The sequence below is a fragment of the Zophobas morio genome, unplaced genomic scaffold (assembly GCF_036711695.1).
Source record: "Zophobas morio isolate AGI-343-1 ecotype UQ-CSIRO unplaced genomic scaffold, CSIRO_AGI_Zmor_V1 ptg000014l, whole genome shotgun sequence".
NCBI lineage: Eukaryota > Metazoa > Arthropoda > Insecta > Coleoptera > Tenebrionidae > Zophobas > Zophobas morio.
In genome coordinates, this window is record NW_026972119.1 from 7,293,951 (window position 1) to 7,319,494 (window position 25,544).

Below are 25,544 nucleotides of genomic sequence, written 5' to 3' on the forward strand. Positions count from 1 at the left end.
TTCTATTTTTCAATTGTTCAAACTTTTTAATTGTTGATTATTCAATTTTCCGATTTTTCAATTCTTCTGATTTTTTAAATTTTGGATATTGGATTTCTCGGTTTTTCGCTTTTTAAATTTCAGATTTTTGAATTTTTGAATTTTTCGATTTTTTGGTGTTTAGATTTCTTGATTTTTCAATTTTTCGATATTTTAATTTTTCAATTTTTTAAATTTTAGGCTTCGATTTCTCGATTTTTCGATTTTTCAGTTCTTCGATGATTCTCAATTGTTCGAACTTTTTAATTGTTGATTATTCAATTTTCCGATTTTTCAAATCTTGTGATTTTTAAATTTTGCATTTCGGATTTCTCGGTTTTTCGATTTTTAATTTCAGATTTTGGGATTTTTCAATATTTCGACTTTTTCAATTTCTAAATTTTTTTACTCTTTCGATGTTTTAATTTTTCAATTTTAAAATTTTAGATTTTTCGATTTACATACATATTTCGAAATCTCGTTTCGATTTTTCGCCATTCCGGTTTTAGGTTTTTCGGGTTTTTGAATTTTTGGATTTTTAACTTTTCAGTTTTTCATTTTTTGGATTTTTTTAGTTTCAAATTTTTCTTTTTTCGATTGATCTGATGTTTCGATTTGCCGATTATTCAATTTTCCAATTTTTCAATTCTTTTGGTTTTTTAAATTTTGGATTTTGGATTTCTCGGTTTTTCGATGTTTAAATTTGAGATTTTTTAATTTTTCTATTTTTTTGCTGTATCCATTTCTTGATTTTTCAATTTTTCGATATTTTAATTTTTCAATTTTAGGCTTCTTGATTTCTCGATTTTTCAGTTCTTCGATGTTTCTACTTTTCAATTGTTCAAACTTTTTAACTGTTGATTATTCAATTTTCCAATTCTTCAATACTTGTGATTTTGAAATTTTTCTATTTTTTTGGTTTCGATTTCCTGATTTTTCAATTTTTCGATATTTTAATTTTTCAATTTTTTTAATTTTAGGGTTCTCGATTTCTCGATTTTTCAATTTTTCAGTTCTTCGATGTTTCTACTTTTCAATTGCTCACACTTTTTGATTGTTGATTATTCAATTTTCCGATTTTTCAATTGTCCTGGTTTTTTCAATTTTTCGATTTTTTGGTGTTTCCATTTCTCGATTTTTCGATTTTTCAGTTCTTCGATGTTTCTATTTTTCAATTGTTCCAACTTTTTAATTGTTGATTTTTAAATTTTTCGATTTTTTAAATTTTATATTTTGCGAATTATCAATTTTTCAACATTTCAATTTTGGACATTTTAATTTTTCGATTTTTTATGTTTCTATTGCTCAATTTTTTGATTTGTCGGATTTATATTTGTCGGTTTTTCAATGTTTATTTTTTCAATAAATCTTTAAGACTGGTCACCGAAAGGAGAAGAAATAAGAAAAATTGTCATGTTTAAATTAGCAGTTAACACAAATTTAAAAGATTTATTCATGAATACTTGAAACTTTAAAAAGAGAATAATGATTAATCAATTTATGGAGGGTTTTGTCGCCTACACGGCTAAACTTTTAAAAACGGTTGCATGATAATAAATAAATTTGTGTTACGAACGAACTGCTGAAAGTAATTTCAAGACATGCACTGGTTTTGAATAAAACATACATATCGTAGCAAACGTTGTTTAGATTTTTTATGAGAAAAAAAAACGACGCTGCTTTAGATTTACTTTCGTCATATTACCAGCTAAGAAATTGACGCTATGAATTAATTTGTAGTAAATTAATGGATTGAAATGTCAAAATTACTGGCAACTATATAAAAACTCATAACGTTGACGCAACAAACGGATTTACTTAAAAATAAAAAATACACTGACCACAATTTCAATTTATTTTTTTTTACTTACGTCACCACAAATGTTTAACTGTCTGCTACTAATTGGCCACTACATACAAGTTCATACAAACATTCTACAATAAAACTACCATTGTTTAAAATAATGACAACGAATTCAAAAACGAAGTAAAAAAAAACAAAAATTTTGAAACAACTTCAAGTTTCTCTAACCACTGTGAATTAAGTAAATTTTTAAACGGTGATTTGTAGCATACTAAAATGGAGGTTTCATGGCAAACAAATGCAAGTTATGCAACGGATATGACGAATACAGTTGGTGAAAAGTGAGTCTTTAGATTTCTCTTATATAGCTGCTTTTACCTTTTTTTATGCATTACTTTATACACAATCCACATGCAACGTGGTGTGATAATTTCGTTATAAACACGTTAGCAATTAACTTTTAGTCGTGCGCATTGTGTGACCCAAAACTGTTCATTTTTGTTAAATTTTAACACAAGATGAAGCATATAAAAGAAGTATACTACTTTTTGTGCAAGTACTTAATTTGCACCAATAAATTCTTTAAAATTGGCAAGAACCACTCACCATTTAAAACAAAGCGTCTACCTGAAACAGTGTCAGGAATTCGCGACAGTTAATTCAATTTCAGTAACAGTTAAACAGACCATAAAAAGTCGTGCTACGGATGAGATGCCATAAATAACATCAGTCATGACTTGCATAGACCAAGACCTACTCTCCGGTTTTTCTACCACTAATCTGTCGTCCCAGTTTCAAACAATCACGATTTTTGTTGAAACTGCGATTTCACCGGATTACCAGCATGAGATAGCAGCAATCGTTGGATCTCCCAAATCGGGCGTTATTGTGCACATTTTACATCGAATTTATATTCGATTCTGCAGTTTCTAATTCAATTATAACTTTTTTTCGAAAATCTAGATGTCTATAGCAAAAAATAAAAGCGGATTCATAAACCACAAGTATAGAAGAAGTTTGTTATTTTATAAAATTTGAATAAGATTCATGCAAAACTTTCTGGGGCAAGTCTCATATGAGTGTATACTTCACATCAACTACAATGTATTGGGTGATTTTCATAAATATAAAACCAGCAACAGATGTTGTATTATTACTTTTGAACACGCGCTTCTCCTTACCCTTGCCTATACAACTCCTCCTCCTCCAACAAATATCCCAAGGAAGAAACTGCCGGGGGTACTTCGACGTCGTTTTTCGGCCTCGGAACCTCACCCTTGATCAACGGATGTCGGTAAATGTATCCAGTCCTGAATCCTGCATTGTCCAACATTCGCATCAGCGCTTCGAACTCCACACCACCGACTCGCCACTTCCTCTCCACCTTCCCTTCCAAAATCGACGGCTGATCAGGCCGTGGGCTGCTTTCCGGTGCTTTGTGCGCGGCATCGTACAGCTTTTTCCTGATTTCGTCGTTCAACAACACCAAATTGTCGAGTCCGACGGGAATGAGTTTGAGCTGGGACTCGCATGCTAGGACGGTATTGCGCGCGTTGAAGAACGCCTCTTCGATTGTCTCTCCGCAGCAGAGAGCTCCCTGATTGGACAGCAACAGGACTTTGTTGTTTGGTCCCAAGTTCCTGGCCAACTTGTCTTTCTCCTCCGGGTCGAGGAGGCCCCCCAGGTAGGGGTGTGTACTAACATCGCCGATCACCACCGACTCCTGGCTAAGCGGCAGGATGCCGTGCTTCAGGGCGGAGATGGCCACCACCGAGGGCGTGTGCACGTTGATGATGCACTTGATGTCGGGCCTGGCGGCGTGGACGGCCGCGTGCAGGGAAAAGGCCGATATGTTCATGGAGAAGTTCGTGGTGCCCTGCTCGATTACGTTACCCTGCATCGCCACCTTGATCAGGCTGGAAGCGGTCATCTCGTGGAACATCATCCCGTAAGGATTGACAAGGAAGTGCTCCTCGTCTTGGTTCAGCCTGGCCGTCACCAAAGTATTGGTCCCCTGGGTCCAACCGTACAGGTCGATCAGTCTAAATACGGCGGCTAGTTTGCACCTGAGGATCTTTTCCCCCTTGCCGTAGCTCATCGCTTCGATCCCGCGGATGTCGTTGATGGGTACGACGCAGTTCGAGTTTTTGAACACGTTACCACCCTGCTTGTTCACGCCCATCATATCCGAAATTTGTTGCATCAGTCCACTGGTCCCGGCACCTTCTTTCAGCTGTGTTTCGATGATCCTCTCGAGTTCCTCGCGGAACATTTTGCTATTCATTATCGATTCTACTCGCTTGCGACGTTCCATCTCCTTCACGTCGGCGTCGATCTCGACGGGTCTGATTCGGGCACGTTCTTCGTCGTCCATGCTGTCTGAGAGACCGTTGGTCTGGGGCGGGACCTCCGCCTCGCTGCTATCCGTCATTTTTAATCTGGAACAAGAAAAAATGCTCATGAGAAAACGGAGCCGGTGACATAAGCGTCTGATTAGTGCAGTCACCCACACCGTGTACCAAATTTACAACTATGCTAAATCCTCGTGACTCATGTGTATAAATAAGTAGACGCATATGGAATACAGAATAATTAATTCTAAATATAAACATTGAAATGCAATGTCAACAAAACAAGCGAGTACTTATTTCGTTAGTCGGGCTCACACATATCATTACAACATACGGTTCACGTTGAAGAGTAATAGAAACAGTACCTACATATACTACGTGATGTAAAAATGACAAATTTTTAGGACTATGACAGTTCCATGAAAATATCGCTTCTGATACATACATTATAAAGTATTATTGTTCCTTGTCATCACTTGTGCAGCTAGTTTGCGAGTAGATATGGGTCATATCTACTCGCAAGTAAGAAAAGACGAACGACTGGTGATGATTAAAAAATGTTCTATATTTGGACAGGACTTTTCCGCCTCCAAAGTGCAATCCAACTTCTTAGACAAATTATAAAATTAGTTTTAGCGAATAACGAAGAAGAATGCTATGCGTCTATTTCGAGTGAGAAAAGTAGTCTAGGTTGGATCGAAATCGCAACCTTTGCGTTATTAGCGCTACGTTCTAACGGCCTGAGCTAATGCACCGTTGCTCAACGTTATATAACTTTTTTATGAAAATCTAGATGCCTAAAGTAAAGCTCAAGGAGGATTTATAAGTCACCAGTAGAGGAATTTTATAACATTTAAAGAGCATTTACAACACAAAATTTTGAAGTGTCGTCATCAAATTGTTGGTGGGGTAATGCTTAGACCAATTTTGGTTAGCCCGTTTGCCATCTATAAAGCATCCAGAACAACAGCGGTTTTTTATTTTTTTCAAACCTCTAGTTTACGAATAGAAAGCATCTTAAGTAATACCTCTGAACAGATAGATAAATGGGTCCGCTTCAAAGATCCGCTACCTAAGTTTAGGGTAGTGTCATAAATTTGCGTCTAACAAGCCCCATTATTCGTTGACAAGTGTGAAAGTCATAAAACATAACATAACACCCATAAAATTGAACAATCGATCCGGTAGTTCTGAAGATTATCTGTATAATATATACAGGGGTGAGTCACTAAGCGCGCGGTCCTCGATTTCTCATTAATTACAATTAGTTACAAATTTAAACTTTTTTTCATATCCAAAAATAAAAAAAATATTTTCTACTTCTAAATTACTTACTGATAACAAATCCAAAAACGGATAATCCCTATCACGTCAGGTTTTTTCATAAATCCAAAATAATGAACTTTGCTTTTACCTTCACGTTAGTGTTAAACTGATTCATCTTAATGCACCATTGTCGCATAAAAAATGTCTTCGAGATCGTGCAAAGTAAGTGCAAATCAGTTTTGTTACGTTTGTGGTAAAATTATAGTACCTAAAGCGGGAAGACCTGTTCAAATATGCTTAAAAAGAAGGTACCAAGGTTTTTGGGATGAAAATGTGTTACTGTTGGTCTATTATAAGGGAAACTGACAGTACTGCTAATAAAAGAAACGCTAGTGTTAATCATTTTTAATTTTCAGTCATAATGTTTATAATATATACTGGGTGTTGCTTTTATTTGATACAACCCCTGTAACTGCCTTATTCTTAAAGATAAACCTGTATTTCTTTGAGCAAATTTGTATCATTTTAAAAGGTCTTTGTGAGGCCATCCTCACATTTTTATTATCACTTCCCGTAGAACAATCAAAAGCAACCAATTATTCTAAAATCAATACTTGAAAAATTGACTCATGTTATTTATTTACGTAAATGATCTTTTAAAATGATACAAATTTACTCAAAGAACTATATGTTCATATATGTTTAAAAATAAAAAAATTACAAGAGTTGTATAAAAGAAAAGAAATATGGGGTATGTTTATATAAATATCTCAAAAACCTGACGTGATGGATTTTCTCTGCTTTCAGATTTGAATTTCCCGAACCCAAATCCTTTGGATTCAACTATTTTTGTCTTTGGATATAAAACCTTGTAAACTAGTGTTATTAGTGACAGAAAAAAAAGTTGTACGGTTCTTTGAGGAATACAATCTAGAATTATTTATAAAAGTAAAAATGAAACAACCTATATATTTTTACATATTTTGATTAAATTTAAAGAGGATTTATTTTTTAAGATCGCATCACCACAGTTTTGGTAGGGATGGTGATCAAATTTTTGTTATAGATACTAAATATGCAAAAATATTTATTGAAGATAAAAAACAAAAGCTTATTAGTTCTAAAACATAAATAAATTTCAAAACAAAATCAAAAAGTAAATTATTTGCAACGTTTCTTACATAACAAAGATAAGCTCCTCGCATAACAATAGGATTGAGATGAATTAAATATAAGTATGTCTAGAACTAAAGTGAAAGTGTATGTTATAGAAAACATGGCGTGACTTTTATCAATGCTCCACCGGGTCGTAACGCTAAAAATGTTTATCGAAATTAATTTATAGAAACTAATCTAGATTGTCAACAAATAAATAGCTGTAAATTTCGACAAATTCACTAAAAACTATAAAATTTTAAAACCACCTGTTCCAGAAAAAGTACTTTCGATATCATTAGATATCACAGTTCAGCCTAATACTTAATTTTTGATTTCTGGTATCATGATTAAAAAAAAATGTTGAAAACCGATAAGATTTCTTCATTTCCAGAGACTTTCTTCGTCACACTTTTCTAAGTATAGTCACTATACTTGAAATTGTTACTTCACTTTTTCTGGGTAATCATGACTGATTATCTCGTCAAGGATGAAGCCAGTACTAAAAAAAATACTGTCATGGAGCAGTAAACAAAAAAAATAGTTACAAAAGCCAAAGACGGTACTTCTTAGCTGATATGAGGTCATTCAACAATAGACAACTGCTTAAGCTTAGCTGATCCATATGCATTCCTCTTTTAGACTACAAGACTACAGTGTAAACCAGAATTAAGCGTGAAGTCATTTTTTACTGGATCTGGGTCAGACAGACAGCACATTTTTTACCCAGCCCTCGTAAGTCTACAGCGCGCCATTTACTTGAACTTGACCAGTGTCTGTGACACCAGCAAGCGCACAAAGTATCGCGCATAAACCGTTAATTTCACATGCCTTCAAAAACTAATTGCCATTTATTGTTAACAGTTTCGTGCGTTAAACTATAAAAATATTTATGATCCGAAGAGGAAGGGTGTTTGTTAATGATAGCCACAGTAAAAACATCCATGACATGATAATAAATGACAGCTCTGGGATTCGTATGTGTGAAATTGATGAGAGACGTTTAAAAAGGCGTGGTTTTTAATGCCGCTTGGATACTATAACCTAGAAAAATGGACACGCAACCACTTAACCCGCAGAGGATCATTTATCCTGGGAAAAAGGTACGCTTAAAGTAATGTCCAGGAAATTTAATCTACTTACACTAGCGTGATTTATTTCTATCGTTAATTAACATGGTATTATTTCCGTAGGTTCTACACGACTGAATGTGTGCAACTTATGAAATTTACGTTCTGTTCTTTATCCATAACGATTACATTTGATTTTAGAGTTATTTGGAAAATAAAATCGTCACTGGAACTTATCCCACGCTGCTTTATTTTGTAGAGATTCGTTATAGGTCTGTTGCTTTTCAATGTTTTTAAAAATGATATTTTTTCCAATTTAGCAAAATCGTTTGAGGCATGCGGATGATTTTAAATATCTTCAATGATGAAAGGAACTTCAGTTTGCAGGTTTTCAATTAGTATTAATAAAAATCGTGCAAAATTCATGCTAAAAAATTAAGAAATAACATTAGTAAACTGAAAAAAAAATTCGTGGAACATACGACTACAGTATATATGTATTTTATAATATTACGAAATTGAGAGTTAATTCAACCCGAGCGTGGCTAAGGAAGTATTGTAACCTCAATTGAGCGACTGGCTAGATGTTTCATATTTTCTCGATGTGTCATGACTACAAAAAAATGAGTCTCCCGTTTCCGTCTGTCTGTTAATCTCCGAAACTACGGACCGATTGTTGTCAAAATCATCCCCACCAACAAAATTCCTCAAAATTGTTCGTTGTTATTAGGGTTTACATTTTATAAAATAAGGTACTTCTGTACTTGTATTTATGAATCCGTCTTCAGATTTTCTCCAAAGCATAAACATTTTTGTAAAAAAAATCGAAATTATATGGCAAGCTTTTATACCAGTATATGCGGAGTTCGTAAAAGATTATTCGTTAGGTTATAGCGTAATGTTCGGGTTCGTTGATCTGAATATTTTTAAGTGGGAAAACTCACCAATACATACAAGCATAGTCTTGTCCTTTATCAATGCATTCATATTTTTGGAGCAATTGTTAATCCGGTTCCTATCATGGGTTGACGATAAGAACACTTCAGAGTTTCACACAAAATACAAACAAGTGTGTTTTCGTAACATAAACGTTGCAATGGTAGATAGTGGCGGAGTATCGGTGATTAAAGTACATTAATGAATTCAAAAAAACAAGCTCTACAAGATTATCTAAAAAATAAACAGCTTATCATTAAAAAATATGTGGAATATCGTAAACAAACGAAAAAAAAATCATAAGGTATCAAAACACATTTATAGGATGTCTTTTACATTCTTATACGGTTACAAGTATTCCTTATTTGGTTGGGTTTGTTTGACTGTACTTCAGAGACGAGGGAAGTCCTGTAAAAATAACTTTCGACCGTTTTTTAATTTTTTTTACACTTGTTTATAGGTGTAAAGGTATCCTTGAATATGCAATTATACGTGGTTCTTGCTTCATGTAAACTATATATAAAATAAAGAACGTATAAAAACGAGTTCTTGGAAATCTGGGTATATTATTCAGTTCTCTTAATACATTCTAAGAAATATACTAAAATCAGAAAATACATATAATAAGCGAAAATGTTTTTGTGAAAAAATACGAAACTATCTTGATTAAACTAGAGCTATTATAGTGGAACTTGGTTACAACCAGTTTGCTAAAGTAATAACAATAGTAGTGGGCGACTACAATTATAAACAGATTACAGAGAGAAAGACGGCTTCAATTTAAATATCGTTCTTGAACATTTTTTATATTTCACCATTTGTAGATGAATGTGCCAAGGTCTTAAACTGATCATTTTCACTTTATTATAACAAAACTTTTAGAACCTGAGCGACTACAGTGACTTTTGATAACACAATTACTACTTCATCACTAAAATTTGCTTAGCTTTTTCGAAAATTTGGCAAAACTAAAAAAATTCTATATGCAATAAAAACCAAAAAAGTATTTTTCGTATGGTCTCCCGTTTCCGTCGGTGTCGACTTTTATTAGACAGAGAATATAATTCATGAATCACATGACCCCATTTTGTCCAATAGAATTTGTTCATGCCCTTAGTTACATGTCTATCACAGCGATAATAATTTTATTGCCTTATTGTGGTCTGTTGCTACCTAAATTTAAAAACTGTCAAATTGACAAATTTTAAAATTTTGTAATTTTTTTTGTCTTTTATGGCTTGCCAACGTTGGGGGCAAGCTCAAAACGACAAAATCAACTCTATTATCAAAAAATGTGTTCATTTATTATATTCTCATGTTGAATATAACTCGTGATATGATTAATAATCGAAGATATGGCTCGTGAAACCGAAGCAGCACATTCAACTCGTGCTTCGCACTCGTTGAATCTGCAGCTCGGTTTCACTCGAAATATTATCGATAATAATCATATCACTTGTTATATTATAACTGATAATGTCCGAAACTACTGTTATCAAATTTTGTATGTATAATATGAATATCATATAGATAGTCAAATCCTAACCAAAATTTAGCTAATCATCGCGACTAACCATTTTAATGGTATCATTTCAAAGCATTCTATTTTAAAATTATTTAAATGTTATACGACAATATACTCAGATACTTGTGTACAAATCCACTTTGAGTTTTTTCCTTAAACGTCCAAATTTTGCGCAAAGAAAAAATTTTCTCTTTATTTAATAATTACAATATATTATATATAATCAAAAACCTACAATACCCGAAGGTGTTAGGTATATTACATCATATTATTCATGGACATGTCCTTCGTACACCACGTTTCTCCACTTTTTCTTATCTTTTGCGAGCATCCTGGCTTCCGCCCACCCTACTCCTTTCTGCTGCAGAGTTTTCCCAATATTTTCATTCCACGTTACGGTCGGTCTTCCTCTTGGTCTTTTGTGCTGAACTCTAGATTCCCATACACTTTTTACTGGAGTCTCTTTGTCCGTTCTGATTAGGTGTCCATACCACCGTAGTTGGTTCCTTTCTATTTTATTCACGATCGGTTCTATATCTAATTCTTTCCTCACTTCTACATTTCTGACTCTATCCATTTTTGTTATACCCATTACTCGTCGCAGAAATTTCATTTCCATACTTTGTATTTGGCTTATTATTTTCTTTGTTACGATCCAACTTTCACTTCCAAATATAAGTATTGGTGTAAAAACAGCTCGGTACACGCTCATCTTCACTTTCCTTGATATTTCCCTCTTTCCTATGAATGTATTTTTAATACTGTGGTACAATCTTGCTGCACTTTCGATTCTCGCCTTGATTTCCACCTCCTGATTGCCATTGCTGCTCAGCAGTACTCCTAAATACTTAAAAGTTTCCTCTTGTTTTATAGCTTTTCCATCTATTTGTACGCTAATGTCATGACTAGCTTTTCCCATTACCATGACCCTAGCCTTTTCTACATTTATTTTCAATTTTCTGTCCATTAATGCTCTGTTCCAAATCTCAACGTTCTTCTGTAGATCCTGCTCCGTTTCCGCGAAGATCGCCAGATCATCTGCGAAAGCACATTGCTTGATCCATACAGGTTTTAAACATCTATGCCCTACGTACAGCTTGCTCGTCTTATTACCCATTTCTTTTATGATGTCGTCCATAACTAAGTTAAATAACAAGGGGCTTAGAACCCCTCCTTGTCTTAGTCCTTCTTTCACTACAAACTCTCTTGATTCCATGTTATCGGTCCTCACATAGTTTCTAGTTGTTCTATATAGGCTCATAATTGCTTGTTTCAATTTTGTACTTATATTTCTCTTTACCATACTTTCGTTGATTGCGGACCTTGGCACCCTGTCAAAAGCCTTTTCTATATCGATAAATGCATATATATTTTTACTTGTTATTTTCGCCCTTTCCGTAAGTTGTTTAATTGTAAAGATATGGTCCTGGATGCTTCTTCCTTTCCGGAATCCACTCTGCGATTGATCAAGTTGTGGTTCAATTATCCTTCTTATCCGCTGTTCCAAAATTCGCTCATATAATTTACACGCCACGCTGAGTAATGTAATACCTCGATAGTTTGTGCACTGAGTCTTGTCTCCTTTCTTGAAGATTGGTATTATCACTCCAACTTCCCAATCTTTCGGGATTGTGTTTTCATTCATTGCTTTGTTGAATACATCTGTGAGTAATATCAACCCATTTCTGCCCAGATTTTTCAGCATTTCCCCCGTAATCTGGTCATATCCTGCAGCTTTACCTTTTTTCAACATCTTTATTGCCATCTCCGTCTCATTAACACGTTGGCTGCCGTGAGAAGCGTAATGTGATGCATAGAGATTTGGCCATAACAGCCGCGAGTATCAAGAAATGATTCTCAGACACTACACGTTGTAGTGGCCGGCTAAAACAACTAACGCTTCTCACATCAATGTAATACTTATGGAGCCTAAAATGTACGGCTGTAACTAATAGAAACCATAATTGGCCTGCGCCTGTGTGAATCATAATTTGATTCTCAGAGCCTCAAATTTCTTGTTGACAATTTTCGAAAAGACAATGAAGCTATCGATGGAATATAATATATATTTATTCAAACACAGCATTCAATAAAATATAAACAAAAACATAATGTAAAATAAAATATTATTTGTATTGAAACATAACATTTTTTGTGAACGATAGGAAAATATGTGTATCTCAAAATATGTAAACATATAAATCAACAAAATATAAACAGTTATTTTGTACATTTATGAACTTCAAAGAAACAATTCAAACAGTAATTTTTACTACATGTTATACAGCGATATCTCGATTGAGGAGTTTTTGACTGGGCAAGTTTTCTGTCAGTTTTTGAAAGTTTTTCATAACACACAACACACCTACGGCGACTCTTGGTTCCTACATCTTCTAACACATGCTCGGCTTGTTGATGGTGCGTTGTGTCATGACGAATGTCTATTTTAGTTAGTTTCAGAGCAAGTTCTTCTTTGAATTTCGTGATCGACATTTTTTCATTAGCTACCTCTTGATGTAGAATGTGAGCATTTACCACCGCAGCACCCACAATCAGTTCAACAGCAAGTTTGCGATACCATTTTACACCCCTTCGTAGCGAAGTGGTGTAAGACTTCATTTGATCTGACAAGTCTATGTAAGATTTGTGCTTGTTGTAAACAGTTACAACTATTGGTTTTTGACTGTCTTTACCGAAGTGGCTGACTGTTTTCATTTCAGCGGTATGTTTTGTGCTCAAAGTACAAACATCTCGCTTGTCCTTCCATTTTTGAATCACTATACCTGTGTTACTTTCGGCGGCAATTGTGTCACCTTTTTGTAATTTCTTTTCCGTTATATGTTTGGGATTAAATTTCCTATTGGTTCTCAGCGTTCCAACTAAATGTGTGTTTCTCTTCAACAACTGATGCGCTAAGGAAATGCTGGTGTAATAATTATCGGTGTAAATTGTACGCCCCTTATCTAACAGATTGTCAGACAAAGAAAGAACGACTTTTTCTGAAGAAGACTGATTGGGTACTTTATCCTTTCCACAATATACTTGCAAATTATATGTGTATCCTTTTTCAAGACACAGTTTATAAAGCTTGATGCCAAATTTATGTCTTTTGTTGCTTATATATTGGCGAAAACTCAAACGCCCCCGAAATGGCACTAAAGTTTCGTCTATACATACATGCTCTTTCGGAATAACAACGTTTTGAAAATTTTTGATCAGCAGATTTGTCAGAGGAGTGATTTTCTGCAATCTATCTTCCGTCAGTATTTCGTTGTTGTGGAAATGCCACGACTTGAGAAGCAGCTGGAAACGATTTCGAGACATGATGTCTTTTATTTTGTTGGTGTAAACGAAACATTTGGACCAATACGCCTCGATTGAAGAAAATGGACACAAACCCATCCAAACGAGAGTTCCAATAAAACTTTCCATTTCCTCACAATTTGTATCATGCCATTCACGAATGCGGGCTTTGGGCAATGTTGCAGAGGCTTTGCACTGAGTCGCATACCTGTTGGTCTCTATCACCATCATGCTTATCAGTTCGTCAGTTAGAAACAGCTTGAAAAACTCGTAGGGACCTTTGTCGTAATATTCAGCATGTATTTCTTCTTTGACTCCAACATTTATTTCTGTGAAAGGAAACAATTTCAAATTTCGTCCGCTCACATCCTCCCACGTTAGTTCGTTAGTATTGTCACAGTGTTCATTTGCATTATCTTCGTCACTACCTTCTTCCATACATCTTTCAATCACATCGTTTATTGTGTCCAACACACTGTCGGGTGTATCCCTGGATGTAGAAGGAATTGGCTCCTTTACAAACTTTAATTTTTTGGAAATTGGTTCATCATTAGAAGAATCATCAGAGCTTTCTGGGACAAATTCATCACCTGAATCTTCAAACGGTTCATTATCGTCTTCGTCTGAGAGACATTCCTGCCAAAGGCGATTCAGTTCCTCTTGTTCTTTTTCGTAATTCATTTTGTACAACACCAACAATTGAGATATAGTAAAAACTATGCAGGGGACACAAACCGAATAAACCAACACTACCGTTGGACGCACAAGAATGAACAAGATTACTGCAGAGCGTTGCATTTCTGCAAGAATAAACAAGTTTTCATGTGCATCGGCTTATGATTCACATGGCCATTAGTGCAAATATGAACTATATGGGCCGCGTAAATCATATAATGCTTCTCACCTCAAAACAAAAGAAAAATTGTTTTTTTTATGGAAATATAATTTTATTTCAAGTCAAGGGATATATTGCTGGCGTATTTTAACATAGAAAACTTTCGGCCAGCAGGATCGAAATTTGTGTGACTATTACGGCAGTCAACGTGTTAATCTCTATTTTTGCTTCTTGTCCCCATTCTTTATCGTCTCCCACCACGTCGACGGACCTGTCAGTTTCGTCGCTGCTCAGTAGTTTCTCGAAATACTTTTTCCAAGTTTCCATAATCTCTTCTTCCTTTTTCAGCAAAATACCCTCTGCGTTTCTTATCTGTTTAATTGTTTCTTCTTTCTTGTTTGTTCTTAAACTCTTCAGAATTCTGTAGAAGAGCTTTTGGTTAGTATGATAATCCTGTTCCATTTTATTTCCAAAGTCTACCCAAGACTTTTCTTTTGTCTTCTTTATTACTTCTTTTACTTTGTTCCTTTGTTCTTTATATTTATTATAATTTCCATTTGTTTTCCATTGCAGGTACTCTCTCCACATCCTCTTCTTGATTTTCACTTCGTTCTTAATTTCTTCGTTCCACCAATGAGTTTGTTTCCTTTTTGGGTTTTCCTTTGTTGTTCCGCATAATCGTACCACACCCTTACACATCGCCTCCTTCAATACTGTCCATGTTTGTTGACAATTCAACCTTTCAGTATCGGTTTCTTCTATCATTTCTTCTATTATATTTCTATAGTCTCGTGCTACTTCAGGATTATTCAATTTGTATGTTCTTAATTTTACTTTTGGTGCTTTCTTTGGTGGATTAGGTTTTTCTCCAGCTCTGTCTTTAGTATAACCAATGCTCGTGTTCGCTTGGACTAAAAAGTGATCACTATTGATTAATTACAATATAAGATTTATAATAATAATAATAGATAAATAAACTCATTGAAATCGAACAAATTTCTACGTGACATTCTTTCGATGTATAAAAATAAATACTGGAAGGTAAGCATGTTATTATTGCTGGGAGGATATTTTTCCAGTTCCGTTCCCACGGCGCACAGGCTGCGGGGGTGTTATTTCTGCTGCTGGTTTTTACATTATAAAGCAAAACACAAAACAAACGTCGCAAAATCAAGTTTCATCATTTTTCCAAGGAGCGAAATTTGTTGGTCTTATACTTCAAGCACGAGGGAAGTCAATTTTTATAATCAAGCGTGCGATTGTCCACCGAAGCTTCACAACTACTCATTACATAAACAGCTGTGATAGGAAAATAATTATCGCCAACCAATCAATTGTTAGTCATACTCGCATTATCAAAAAAGATAACTAAACAGTGTTTCTTAATCGGGGTTCTCGATTATTAATTTACATTACTATATCTTTCCACGTAATGAAATTACAGGGAATATAGACTACAATCAAAGCCATGTTACTAAGCAGTAACATGACAATTTGCAGCATTAACTGAGGCAGAAAATGCGTACATTAGGTTAACATTCCTTACATCAAGCCTCAATTACGTCGGAGTCTTTTAGGTTATGGTCGAGGACTGGGTTTAATGGACTTTGCACAAATGGACGCAAATCATAGTACGAGAAACAAAACCAGAATACACGCTCAGGTAAAAAAAGGTTACATAAATTTGGTTAAAGCAGTTTAAGCCGCTCAGAATCTTGTTAATCAAACTAACTACAAAAGGTAAATGAATAATTCATACAATTCGGGATGATAACAATAACATCTGTGGAAGAAAACAGCTATAATTCGGAAAATTACAGTGCTAATCAATTAAATAGCAAGGTAATTTTATTGATAAACATAATTTTGTACCGAATAAATAATCTGGACAGTTATTACAACAATGCACTTGATTGTGCGTTTCGCTTTAAAACTGTGATAAATATATCTGTGATATATATTTTTTTATCTGATTAGTAGAAACTTCCAATATTATCTGAATTTCACGCTACTACATATTCAAATATACCGTGCTTAAAGATATTAAGCCTTTTTCAGTTTTAAAATGGCAGCCTGCGCCATTTTAGACAAATATGTTTAGCATAAAGAATTAAATGGCACCTTATTTTAAAGCTAATCTCATCTTGAACGCGACCTTGCAACTTTTTGTTTAACTCTCTCTAGTTACGTAATAGGAAAAAAGTTTAATGCTAATGAACCAAACGAACACGGTTAACATAGAATTATATCTAAATCAAACAATGTTTACTATGAACCGTTGAGAGCCACTGAACTTGCTAAGCTGAAAAACGTTCATCGTACATCGTGTACTATTTTTAAAGCAGGCGTAGTTTTTTCTTAACTAAAAGGAAACAGACTGAAAAACATTAATGTTTATTAGATAGTCTGTCTCTCAAACATATGACCCTTTTTCTGATTACAGAACTCTTACGCGTTAATAATTATTACTTTTTTTGTGTTATCATTTATCAATATTTAAAATATGGTTTAAAAGGATACGTTTGCTTCATATTCAAAACGAGAAAACTTTAGGCGTAATTCGACCACATTTTTTTTAAGATGGCGCATATTCGCTACATTGAAATTTGAAAAAGCCCAAGCCCCATACGTTTGAAAAATATTTAATTCGTCTGTATAGCAAATAACAAACAACGTCATGAATGGAAGAGGAAGCTTTTACTACACCCTATAAAACTATTTATAATATGTATAACTCATGTTCGATTCTTTCCGTATCTATTTATACCTACCTATATAAAATAATGAACCAAAGTTATAAATCAGTCCGAGTGTATTGATTTAGAATGGAAAGTACGAGTACATCCAAACCAACTACCTACAATTTTAACAAGTGTCTGTCTGCCGTTCCACATTCGCGCCAAACCCACAATTCCAAAAATAGGTCACCGCTGACACGTATTGTTGAGGATGAGGAGAACGTGGGTAATTGAATTACTAAATCAAATAAAACAATCTCTTCATGGTTCGTAGATTTAATGGCGCTTCCTTTGATGCTCTTACGTGTGGTGGATAAAATGAAACCTCGCAAAAGTCGGAAAGTGAAAGAAGGTCAAGAATCTTTTGATGCGGCGCGCCGACGTTACCAAACAGATGTTTTAGAGGCGGCGGATCGATCGAGTGCCGCCGCCGTCCCGTTACCCTGGAAACGGGACGGTCTGGACAAAGTGGGTTGCAGTGTGTGGCGTCATCGAAGGCCCGCCGCAGAAAGATCCAGGAAAAAAGACAAGGCTTCATCGATCAGGATAGCGTCTTTGTTCCGAAGGAAACTGAATTGGTGAACGGTCTAGTAAACATATCCGTTATCGATTAAATTTTTCACATACTTTTCATCGCAGAGTTCGTGGTTACGTATTTACGTGAATTACATTTAAAAATCGATGTCCTGGGTACCAGGATTTATCTTTTCTAATTCCTTTTCCAGTTTTTGGTTTGAATTGATTTTAAGGTCTATAATAACACCAATTAAAATGTCACTGCGTCTCCGGAAAACTTAAAACTTATTCAACAGGTTCAATACTGCCACTAAGTAAATAGCGAGTCCTTTGCGCACCGGTTCTAAATAAAAGTGGTTCTTTGTTCTAAGGCTGATTGCCAACTTTTAATGATTTGTTTTAATTAATTTCCGCTCAACACCATTCAGGTTGCTCAAAAGCCAAAGACGAACGCAAATTTTTCGCAACAATTTGAAATTGGGCCATTCATTGATAACCAAAGTACACTTTTTATGCAACAAAATTAGTGAAGGTTTTTTAAATTTCTGCTCTAGTTGGCCATGACGTCATCAGTGAAATTGAAACAGAGCAGAAATTTAAACCAGTGGGGTAAACAACACCCTATATATAACCGTAAAACATGTTTTCTTAATGTCTCAGTACATGCGTAACTTCGACTTTTATACTTCGAAAGAATTCGACTATAAGCAGGTTGCCATAACAAGCACCTGCGTTAAAAGAAAATGAAATTTAATTGATTTTGTCTCCTCACAATAGAGGGGACTAATTTAATTAATTAAGCTACAATAGGGAAAAACGGGCCGAATATAATTTTGGGCAAGCTGTCATCATTATAATTTATATTCAGGACAAGGGGGTGAAGAGTTCTCGATTTGGTAAAAAAAAGAGCTGCTGCATGCTTGCTTATATTCCCGGGCCTTTTGTTACTTTTCTTATTTTGCAAAATCTTGACTTTCACTAGCAAATTTTTTCTTTTTGATTAAGAAAGTCATCTAAAAATTTATACATATGAAAAAAATCAACTTTATGAATCACAAGTTAATTAAGTAAACAAAAAAGCTTAAAAACATCCACTTTTACCAGTGTAAGTTTTTAAGCATGGAGCTCTTCTGGTCCATTTACTTTTGCTATTTTTCAATTATGAAAAATATTGATTTATGAAAAATTCTGATCAACTTTTACAAAAAAAAAACACAAGTTTAGTTTTTGTTACCATTGGGTTCTGGGGCATGAAAGTAGATTATTTCTGTTACATTTTGTGAAAAAACTGTATATTTACAAAATATTGTATGTTTTTAAAAAAGTATTTTACCTGACCTTGAAAAAATCTGAAAAATTATTTGCAAGTTTAATAATGATATGGCAATAGAACCCCAGTAGATCTATGAAGAAAAAAATTAAATCGTCGCTTTTTTTTGATTACACAAAATTTTTACTTCAATTTTTGTAAATTTTCTGAATTTTGAAAACCATCAAATTTATCTTGAATCACAAATTAACAATAATAATCTTCGAATCACTTTAAAAAATGTCAAATTATGTAAAATCAGAAGAATCTACTTGGTTCTAGTTTTTAAAGTTTTGTTTTAACTATATTATATGCAGGATGACGATAAAATGACTTATTTATGCGATGATATATTGTTAAGAAGTCTCTGCAGAACTCCAAAAAATCATTTAAAAAATCTCTGAACCAAATTTTTGAAAATATTACATTCAAAATTAAAGAATTAACGTCGTAATTCTGTATGTTTTAATGTTAATTTAAATGAAAATCTAAAATTCCGATAAAAATTGTCAAAAATGTCATCTATCAATAGTAAAAAAATGACATTCTGAATCGTATTCCAGCAAATTATTTTTAAATTATTAATCCCAGGCGGACGGACAAGTAGACGGAAACGGGAAACCTATTTCTTCGTACTCTAGACACGTCGACGAAGGTAACCATTCGTCCGATTGACCCTGTTACAGTACTTTCTTGGCTTACGCTCCGTAAGTACAACTATGAATTGATAAATGACAAACGCAGACACATATTTTGCACATTTTAGAGGAGATTTATCCGGCAAAGTTTTGAATTATCAAGTTTACGAAGGGAATAAACAGGTACAATGTTTGTTATACAATTTTGATTTACAGCTACAGACGTATCTTATTTTATAAAACTTAAGTAAGATTCACTTTGTAAAATTTCGAGATGACGTCATAAATTGCTAATGGTAATCATCAGATAAATTTTTGCGAACCAACTATTCGATATTCTTAAAATACATCTATAATTTCACAACAAGTAGTCGGTCTGTCATCTGATAAAATCGAGAACAGATGACAGATGGAAACGGAAGTCCTACTTTTTCATTATTATATTATTAATTGTCTAAAAAACGAAAATGAACCGATTTGTCAATTACGCTAAAGCCAAGAAGTAAAAATCACGTAGACGTTGCATAATTTTGAAAAATAGTCAAAATAGAAACATGAAACAATTACGTTTTATGAATTTTAAATTATAAAAAGTCTACGCAAAATTTCGAAAAATTGCGAGCAATGATTTTCGAGATATTTACTTGATCGGGTTAATACTTTTGCCCGACCTATATATTTTGGTTTTTCTAAGTACGTAAAAGGATTTACTAGAATTAATTCATTGGATAACCAAAATTTTAAGAATAAATAAATACTACACACATGTAAAATTTTATTGTATAGTTTTGAATTTTTCACAGTAATTTAGTACAAAAATTGGTCGTATGTTATTAGCAGAGGACGGAGGCCACAGAATAATTCATAAGCGTGAAAGTCATGCGTTATAAACAGTAAGGCCAGGAATTTACGTTGTTTTCTGAAAATTTGCCTTAAAGCTTACTGTCGCTATTAAAACAAATTTACAAGTATCGAGAAATTACAAATCACTAAATCGCTAAATAAATGAAAAAGTACCTAAAGCACCGCTATTTATATTTCTGTTGTAGAAAAACTGAAGTGATCACCCTTGTGCCAGGTAAAAAATTCGAAGGACCTCGCGTAGTTGCGTTGACAAATGTGCTAAGTCACTTGCTGGTGTCCTGCCATTGGTTATTAGACACAAGCTCCCCTCGCCTCTGAAGTATAATCAATTAAATGCAAGATTTTAGAAAAAAATTTAGATGAAACCATTCGCAGCTTACGAAAAAATAAACTTTCATTCTATTAGCACAAAGTTTAACCAACGAAGCTAATACGACGGAAGAATCCAATGAATCTTACGATTTTATACGATTTTGATTTTTTTGCCAAAATTTGGATGCTTAGTGTAGAAAAGTCAAGGCACATTGATAAACTACAAATACAGAACTATGTTATTTTATAAAATTTAAATAGCATTTACCAGCAGCAGTAAGTTAGACAAATCTTAAAACATTATTCTATTAACGTTATTTTTTTGTAACGTCTATTACCTATGTTAAAAGAGACGTGAATTATTAAGTAACAGGCAGAGCAAGGTTTTATTTTTTTGTTAAAATTTTAATAAACATTCAAATAATAATAAAATAATAAAACTAATTACCAGATGTTATTTTACAAACTAGGAAACGTCGAGAAAGCTTGAAATACGACATTTGTCTATCACAATTAATTCATCTTAACTTCCGCCCGGGAAATGAAAGGTGAATAAAAATTTTCTCTTTGGATAAAACTGATAAAATTCCCACAACTTTTTAGTCAAACTATTTGTCTGACGAAATCTTCCTCTTCAGATTTCGCCTTAACAGAAGCATTTACATTGTGCCCCAGGTCTTTGACATTTCCAATGCAAAATAAAAAAAATAAGTGCCAATAATACCACAACTGCATTCTCATGTCTCATTTGACTTTATGAAGACGGAGCAAAGTTAATAACACATGTGCACTTAAAATGATGAGTTCCTGTAATTTGTTATACTAATTTCATCAACGAAGACATCATCATCATTAAGTTCAGCGTCCTCTGCGACCTTATGCAAATCACCGCTCTCATCAAATTTATAGTCTCAAGAAATGGACCGACCTTAGACGAGCATCGTATACTCGTTCAAAAATAGATGAATAAAACTGGCACCAATACATCAACGTTCGGCAGACAAGACAAAACAACCAAGTGAAGCGATCCTGCAATTCCAATTACGACCAGAAATAGACTTGAAGCGATGTTCAAGTAGGTGTTAACATGGCAAAATCTACCTTGAGGTCATCTTCGGCGAGGTATACTTGAATTACGGTTAAATGGCAATAGGAGAAAAATGACAACGCTGCCAAGAAATAAGTTTCCAGGTAAGGTAAATTGTAGGAAACAACTTTTCAGTTTACACTGTTTTTTTAGCTTTTAAGGTTTTTTTAAAACGCTAAAAATGCACCTCACCCAACCTAAAAAGAACCGAGCCAACTCGTTTTCTTCACAACTACACATCAATCATGAGTGACCTAGGTCCATGCAATGGTAATAAGCAAAGATAACTACAGAGTTTGCAAGCACGGCAAAGAACAGGCGCGACTAAGCGAAAAATGTAATGTTTACACAAAAACCACAAATGTTTAACGTCCATCTATTCACTCTTGCCATGTTGCGCAAATTATCAACTCCAACTTGACATTCCCAACATCGCATTAATAACCGCCTGCAGAGCTTGATACAAAAAAGACAAAGCCTCCGATCGATATCAATTCTATTCAACGACGTAAAAAACCCACAGGAATAGTTTGTGATTGGCGGCGTGCACATGAGCAGAATGTCAACGACCTGGAACGTCGCGACGCCTTATCCTCGTTGGATGTGGTCATAAAAGTTTCCGTGATGCGTTAATTAAAAAGCTGAATGACGCATTACCCACCTCAATGTTTATGAACAGATGGAAATATTTATCTGGAATGTGAAAATCGTGGGCAGCGATGATAAGAAAGGAAAATCGCCGTTTCGGCTTTGCAAGCTGCAAGCTTGTAGGATCAATAACCGCAGAATTGTCAAGTCCAACCTGTGCGACCTATTAAAAAGCCATTATGGCTCGATGTTCGCAAGTTTCCAACATTCGGCACCGGAAGGAGGACAATGAAGGTGACCAGCCATCCACAAACTGGTATTAAAAAATAGAAATGGGTTAGAATTACGACGAAATAGGACGTACTAGATAAATACACTAACAATTTGGACGTCAGTTTTGATAAACCAGTCGAATATGTGGAAAAAAATAATAATTTTTGAATTAATTTGAGTATTTGAGACTAAAAGAACAAAGACTTTGGTCTTTATGGTTTCACACGATATAAGGAGAGATTTTGGTCGACAATTAAAATTGAAATTATGAAGTTAAACTGCAACTTGTATCATTTTTTCGGATCACAGCTACTTCCTGCACCACTTTTTACTAAACAATTATATCCGTAAATGTCAAATGTTGCAAGAACGACGAGTACAAGTCTCCTTCTTTTTGGGAATAAATAAATTTAGTGAAAAATTAATGTTTTACCATATAAATTAAGATACTGCTGTGAAATCCCGTTCTACTAAAATATGCGACGCCTAGATAATTAATGACTACGAAGCAGGAGCACCTAGACCGCGCGAAAATGGTTAAGTCGAGAACGTTCTGGTAACACAAAATACAAGAAATAGAAGTATTTTAAATGTAGTATATTTTAAGTCAATACGTAAATTACATTTTCTAAAACCATAGAAAAATTAAGGTTACATAATTTCGTTCTTGTTCAAGCTGCTCTTGAAATAAATAAACTCGCCTGTTCTATACAAATTACCAGAGAAAAATTAAATTCTGTTGCATCAAAAGAACAAAGCAAAATATAACTAGAGGTTAGAGTTTTATCAAACAGGCCTTGAACATTGTAGAAGATCATATTACGATCTTGTAGGTTTGCTCACATAAGAACAGGAGAAATTAATTATTGAGTGTCACAGTGCATTAAGAGTATAAGAAATTGCATGTGGGAATGGATACAGTATGACGAAGGCATCAGTACACAGAATCCATCGCGCTTATCACGGATTACGGATTGTTACTTAAACCATGAAATTAATACAACCTGTGTTTATCTTCTTCCATAAGCCCCAATGTGTTTCGTTGTTAGATAGATGCTCAATAGGTGGCCCCACAGTTAAGAATCTTAAACGGAAGTTAGTTTTCAGTCTTTCACATAAACCGATCATACTAGCGAATTATTTGGTGGTGGATTTATGCTGACCAGTGGGGATGTTTTGCGTTACGAGGTTACGAAGTGGCCGAGTACGCAAATTCCGACGTGTCAACGAAATGCTCACCCATCCGTGGTGAACATATTTTTTTAAATGCAGTAATAAAGTTTAACAAAAAATTAATTAAAAGGAATAATAACATTACCCAATTAATTTTAACCGAATCTTATGAGTTTGGACCGAATCATCTGTTTACGGCAGTACACAAAACATTTTTTCTACAACCGTGTTAAAAATGACTCATATGTCAATGGTTTAGAGTGCAAAAAGTGGCACTTTCTTGCACTAGTGCAAGAAAAATTTTATTGCACTCTAATGACCAAAATTTCCTGGCGTGATTACAGAAAATTGTTAATTCGAAACGAGAACTTTTTTGAGATAATATTTTAAATCACATACTAGATTGATTTTTTGACAGAAATGAATCTGTATTTAATAAATTTATAATGGGTAGATTTCCGATGAGAAGTAGTATTTTTGTAGATCAACGTGATTCCAATAGGCACTCGACTAAACTCAAGAATATTAACGATTTAAAAATGACAAGGCGAAACCTCGGAATAAAATGACTAAAATTAGCGTTTGTGTTCGTTTAAAAATGACGAAATATCTTCCCAGTTATTGTTTTTTCTGATCTTTTACTTCCTAAGCGTAAGCTAGGGAAGTATTGTAATCGAGTTTATCAAACGACTGGCTACTTTTATTTTTCTCGACGTTTCATGATCCCTAGAGTACAAAAAATAGATTTCCCGTTTCCATTTGTCTGTGTCGATTTTTATTAAACAAATAATCTCCGAAACTATCAACTCGATTGTTGCCAAGTTTTACATGCATGTTATTTGGCTAAACATCCCCATTATTTTTAAAATTACTTATACAAGTGACCAAAAAAAAATAACTGCATGTTTTATTTTACCTACCCCATTTTCATGAAAATTTCATGATTCTGTACTGTTATTAATACTATTATACTGATATATGATGTTTCCTTACCTGTACTGCACAATCCACACATATATTAATTTTAACTCATAGGGAAAATCATAAAAAAAGATAATTTTTCAAAGAAAATTTGACGATTTTTTTTTATAATTTTGGTTTCTATAACTAACTCACCCTGTATACAACGTCCTTCTTTTATTTGATATACCCCTGTAATTTTTTTATTTTTTAAGATAAACATGTAGTTCTTTCAGCAAATTTCTATCACTTTAAAAGATCACTTGTGTGAATAAATGACATGAGTGTCAATTTTTCAAGCTACTAGATTGTCATCAATAAATATGAATTTTTCGTCTAATTTGTTGAATAACTTTTTAAGTATGACTTTAGAGTATTGGTTGCTTTTGATTTTTTACAAAAAATCTATATACCTAGTGTTCCATAAAAAAAAAATAAAGTTGACATCATTTCCGGTTCTACCTGACAAATCTGCTCAAAGAACTACAGGTTTATCTTTAAGAATAACGAAGTTACAGGGGTTGCATAAAATAAAAGAGACACCTGTATACCATCATAATAGAACAGACGTCTAATACTCCTCGCTGCCGATTACCGCAACAAATTTTTTTTTGTAGAAAAATTTAGAGTAGTTTTTAGGTTTTATTTAGATTTTTATATCACGTATATTAATTTTGTTTTTTGTTAGAAAAAAAACAGACCTGTAACTGTCATATTTTTTTAGTGTACACCATTGTGTAACTTCAAATTAAATCGTTTTAAATATGCTACAATTTGATTAATTAATTACTGCAATATTTAACGTTCATTTGTTTTTGTCTAC

The 25,544-nt window shown here is 33.9% G+C and overlaps 2 protein-coding genes across 4 annotated transcripts in view; both read right to left on the bottom strand.

Moving 5' to 3' along the window:
• The window catches only part of Hts (hu li tai shao), a 67,545-nt gene that overhangs the window by 18,852 nt on the left and 23,149 nt on the right, over positions 1–25,544 (bottom strand). For all 3 annotated transcript variants that reach the window (XM_064056392.1, XM_064056391.1, XM_064056393.1), the window contains exon 2: positions 3,004–4,260. In XM_064056392.1, the coding sequence (XP_063912462.1) occupies positions 3,004–4,253 (1,250 nt within the window). In that variant the 5' untranslated portion in view covers positions 4,254–4,260. The remainder of the gene's footprint in view (positions 1–3,003; positions 4,261–25,544) is intronic.
• LOC135128795 (uncharacterized) lies at positions 11,990–15,733 on the bottom strand. Its single transcript, XM_064055874.1, has 4 exons — positions 15,706–15,733; positions 14,425–15,174; positions 12,495–14,228; positions 11,990–12,009 (listed from the first exon to the last, which is right to left on the bottom strand). The coding sequence occupies exons 1-4, from the start codon at positions 15,731–15,733 to the stop codon at positions 11,990–11,992; spliced, it is 2,532 nt and encodes an 843-aa protein (XP_063911944.1).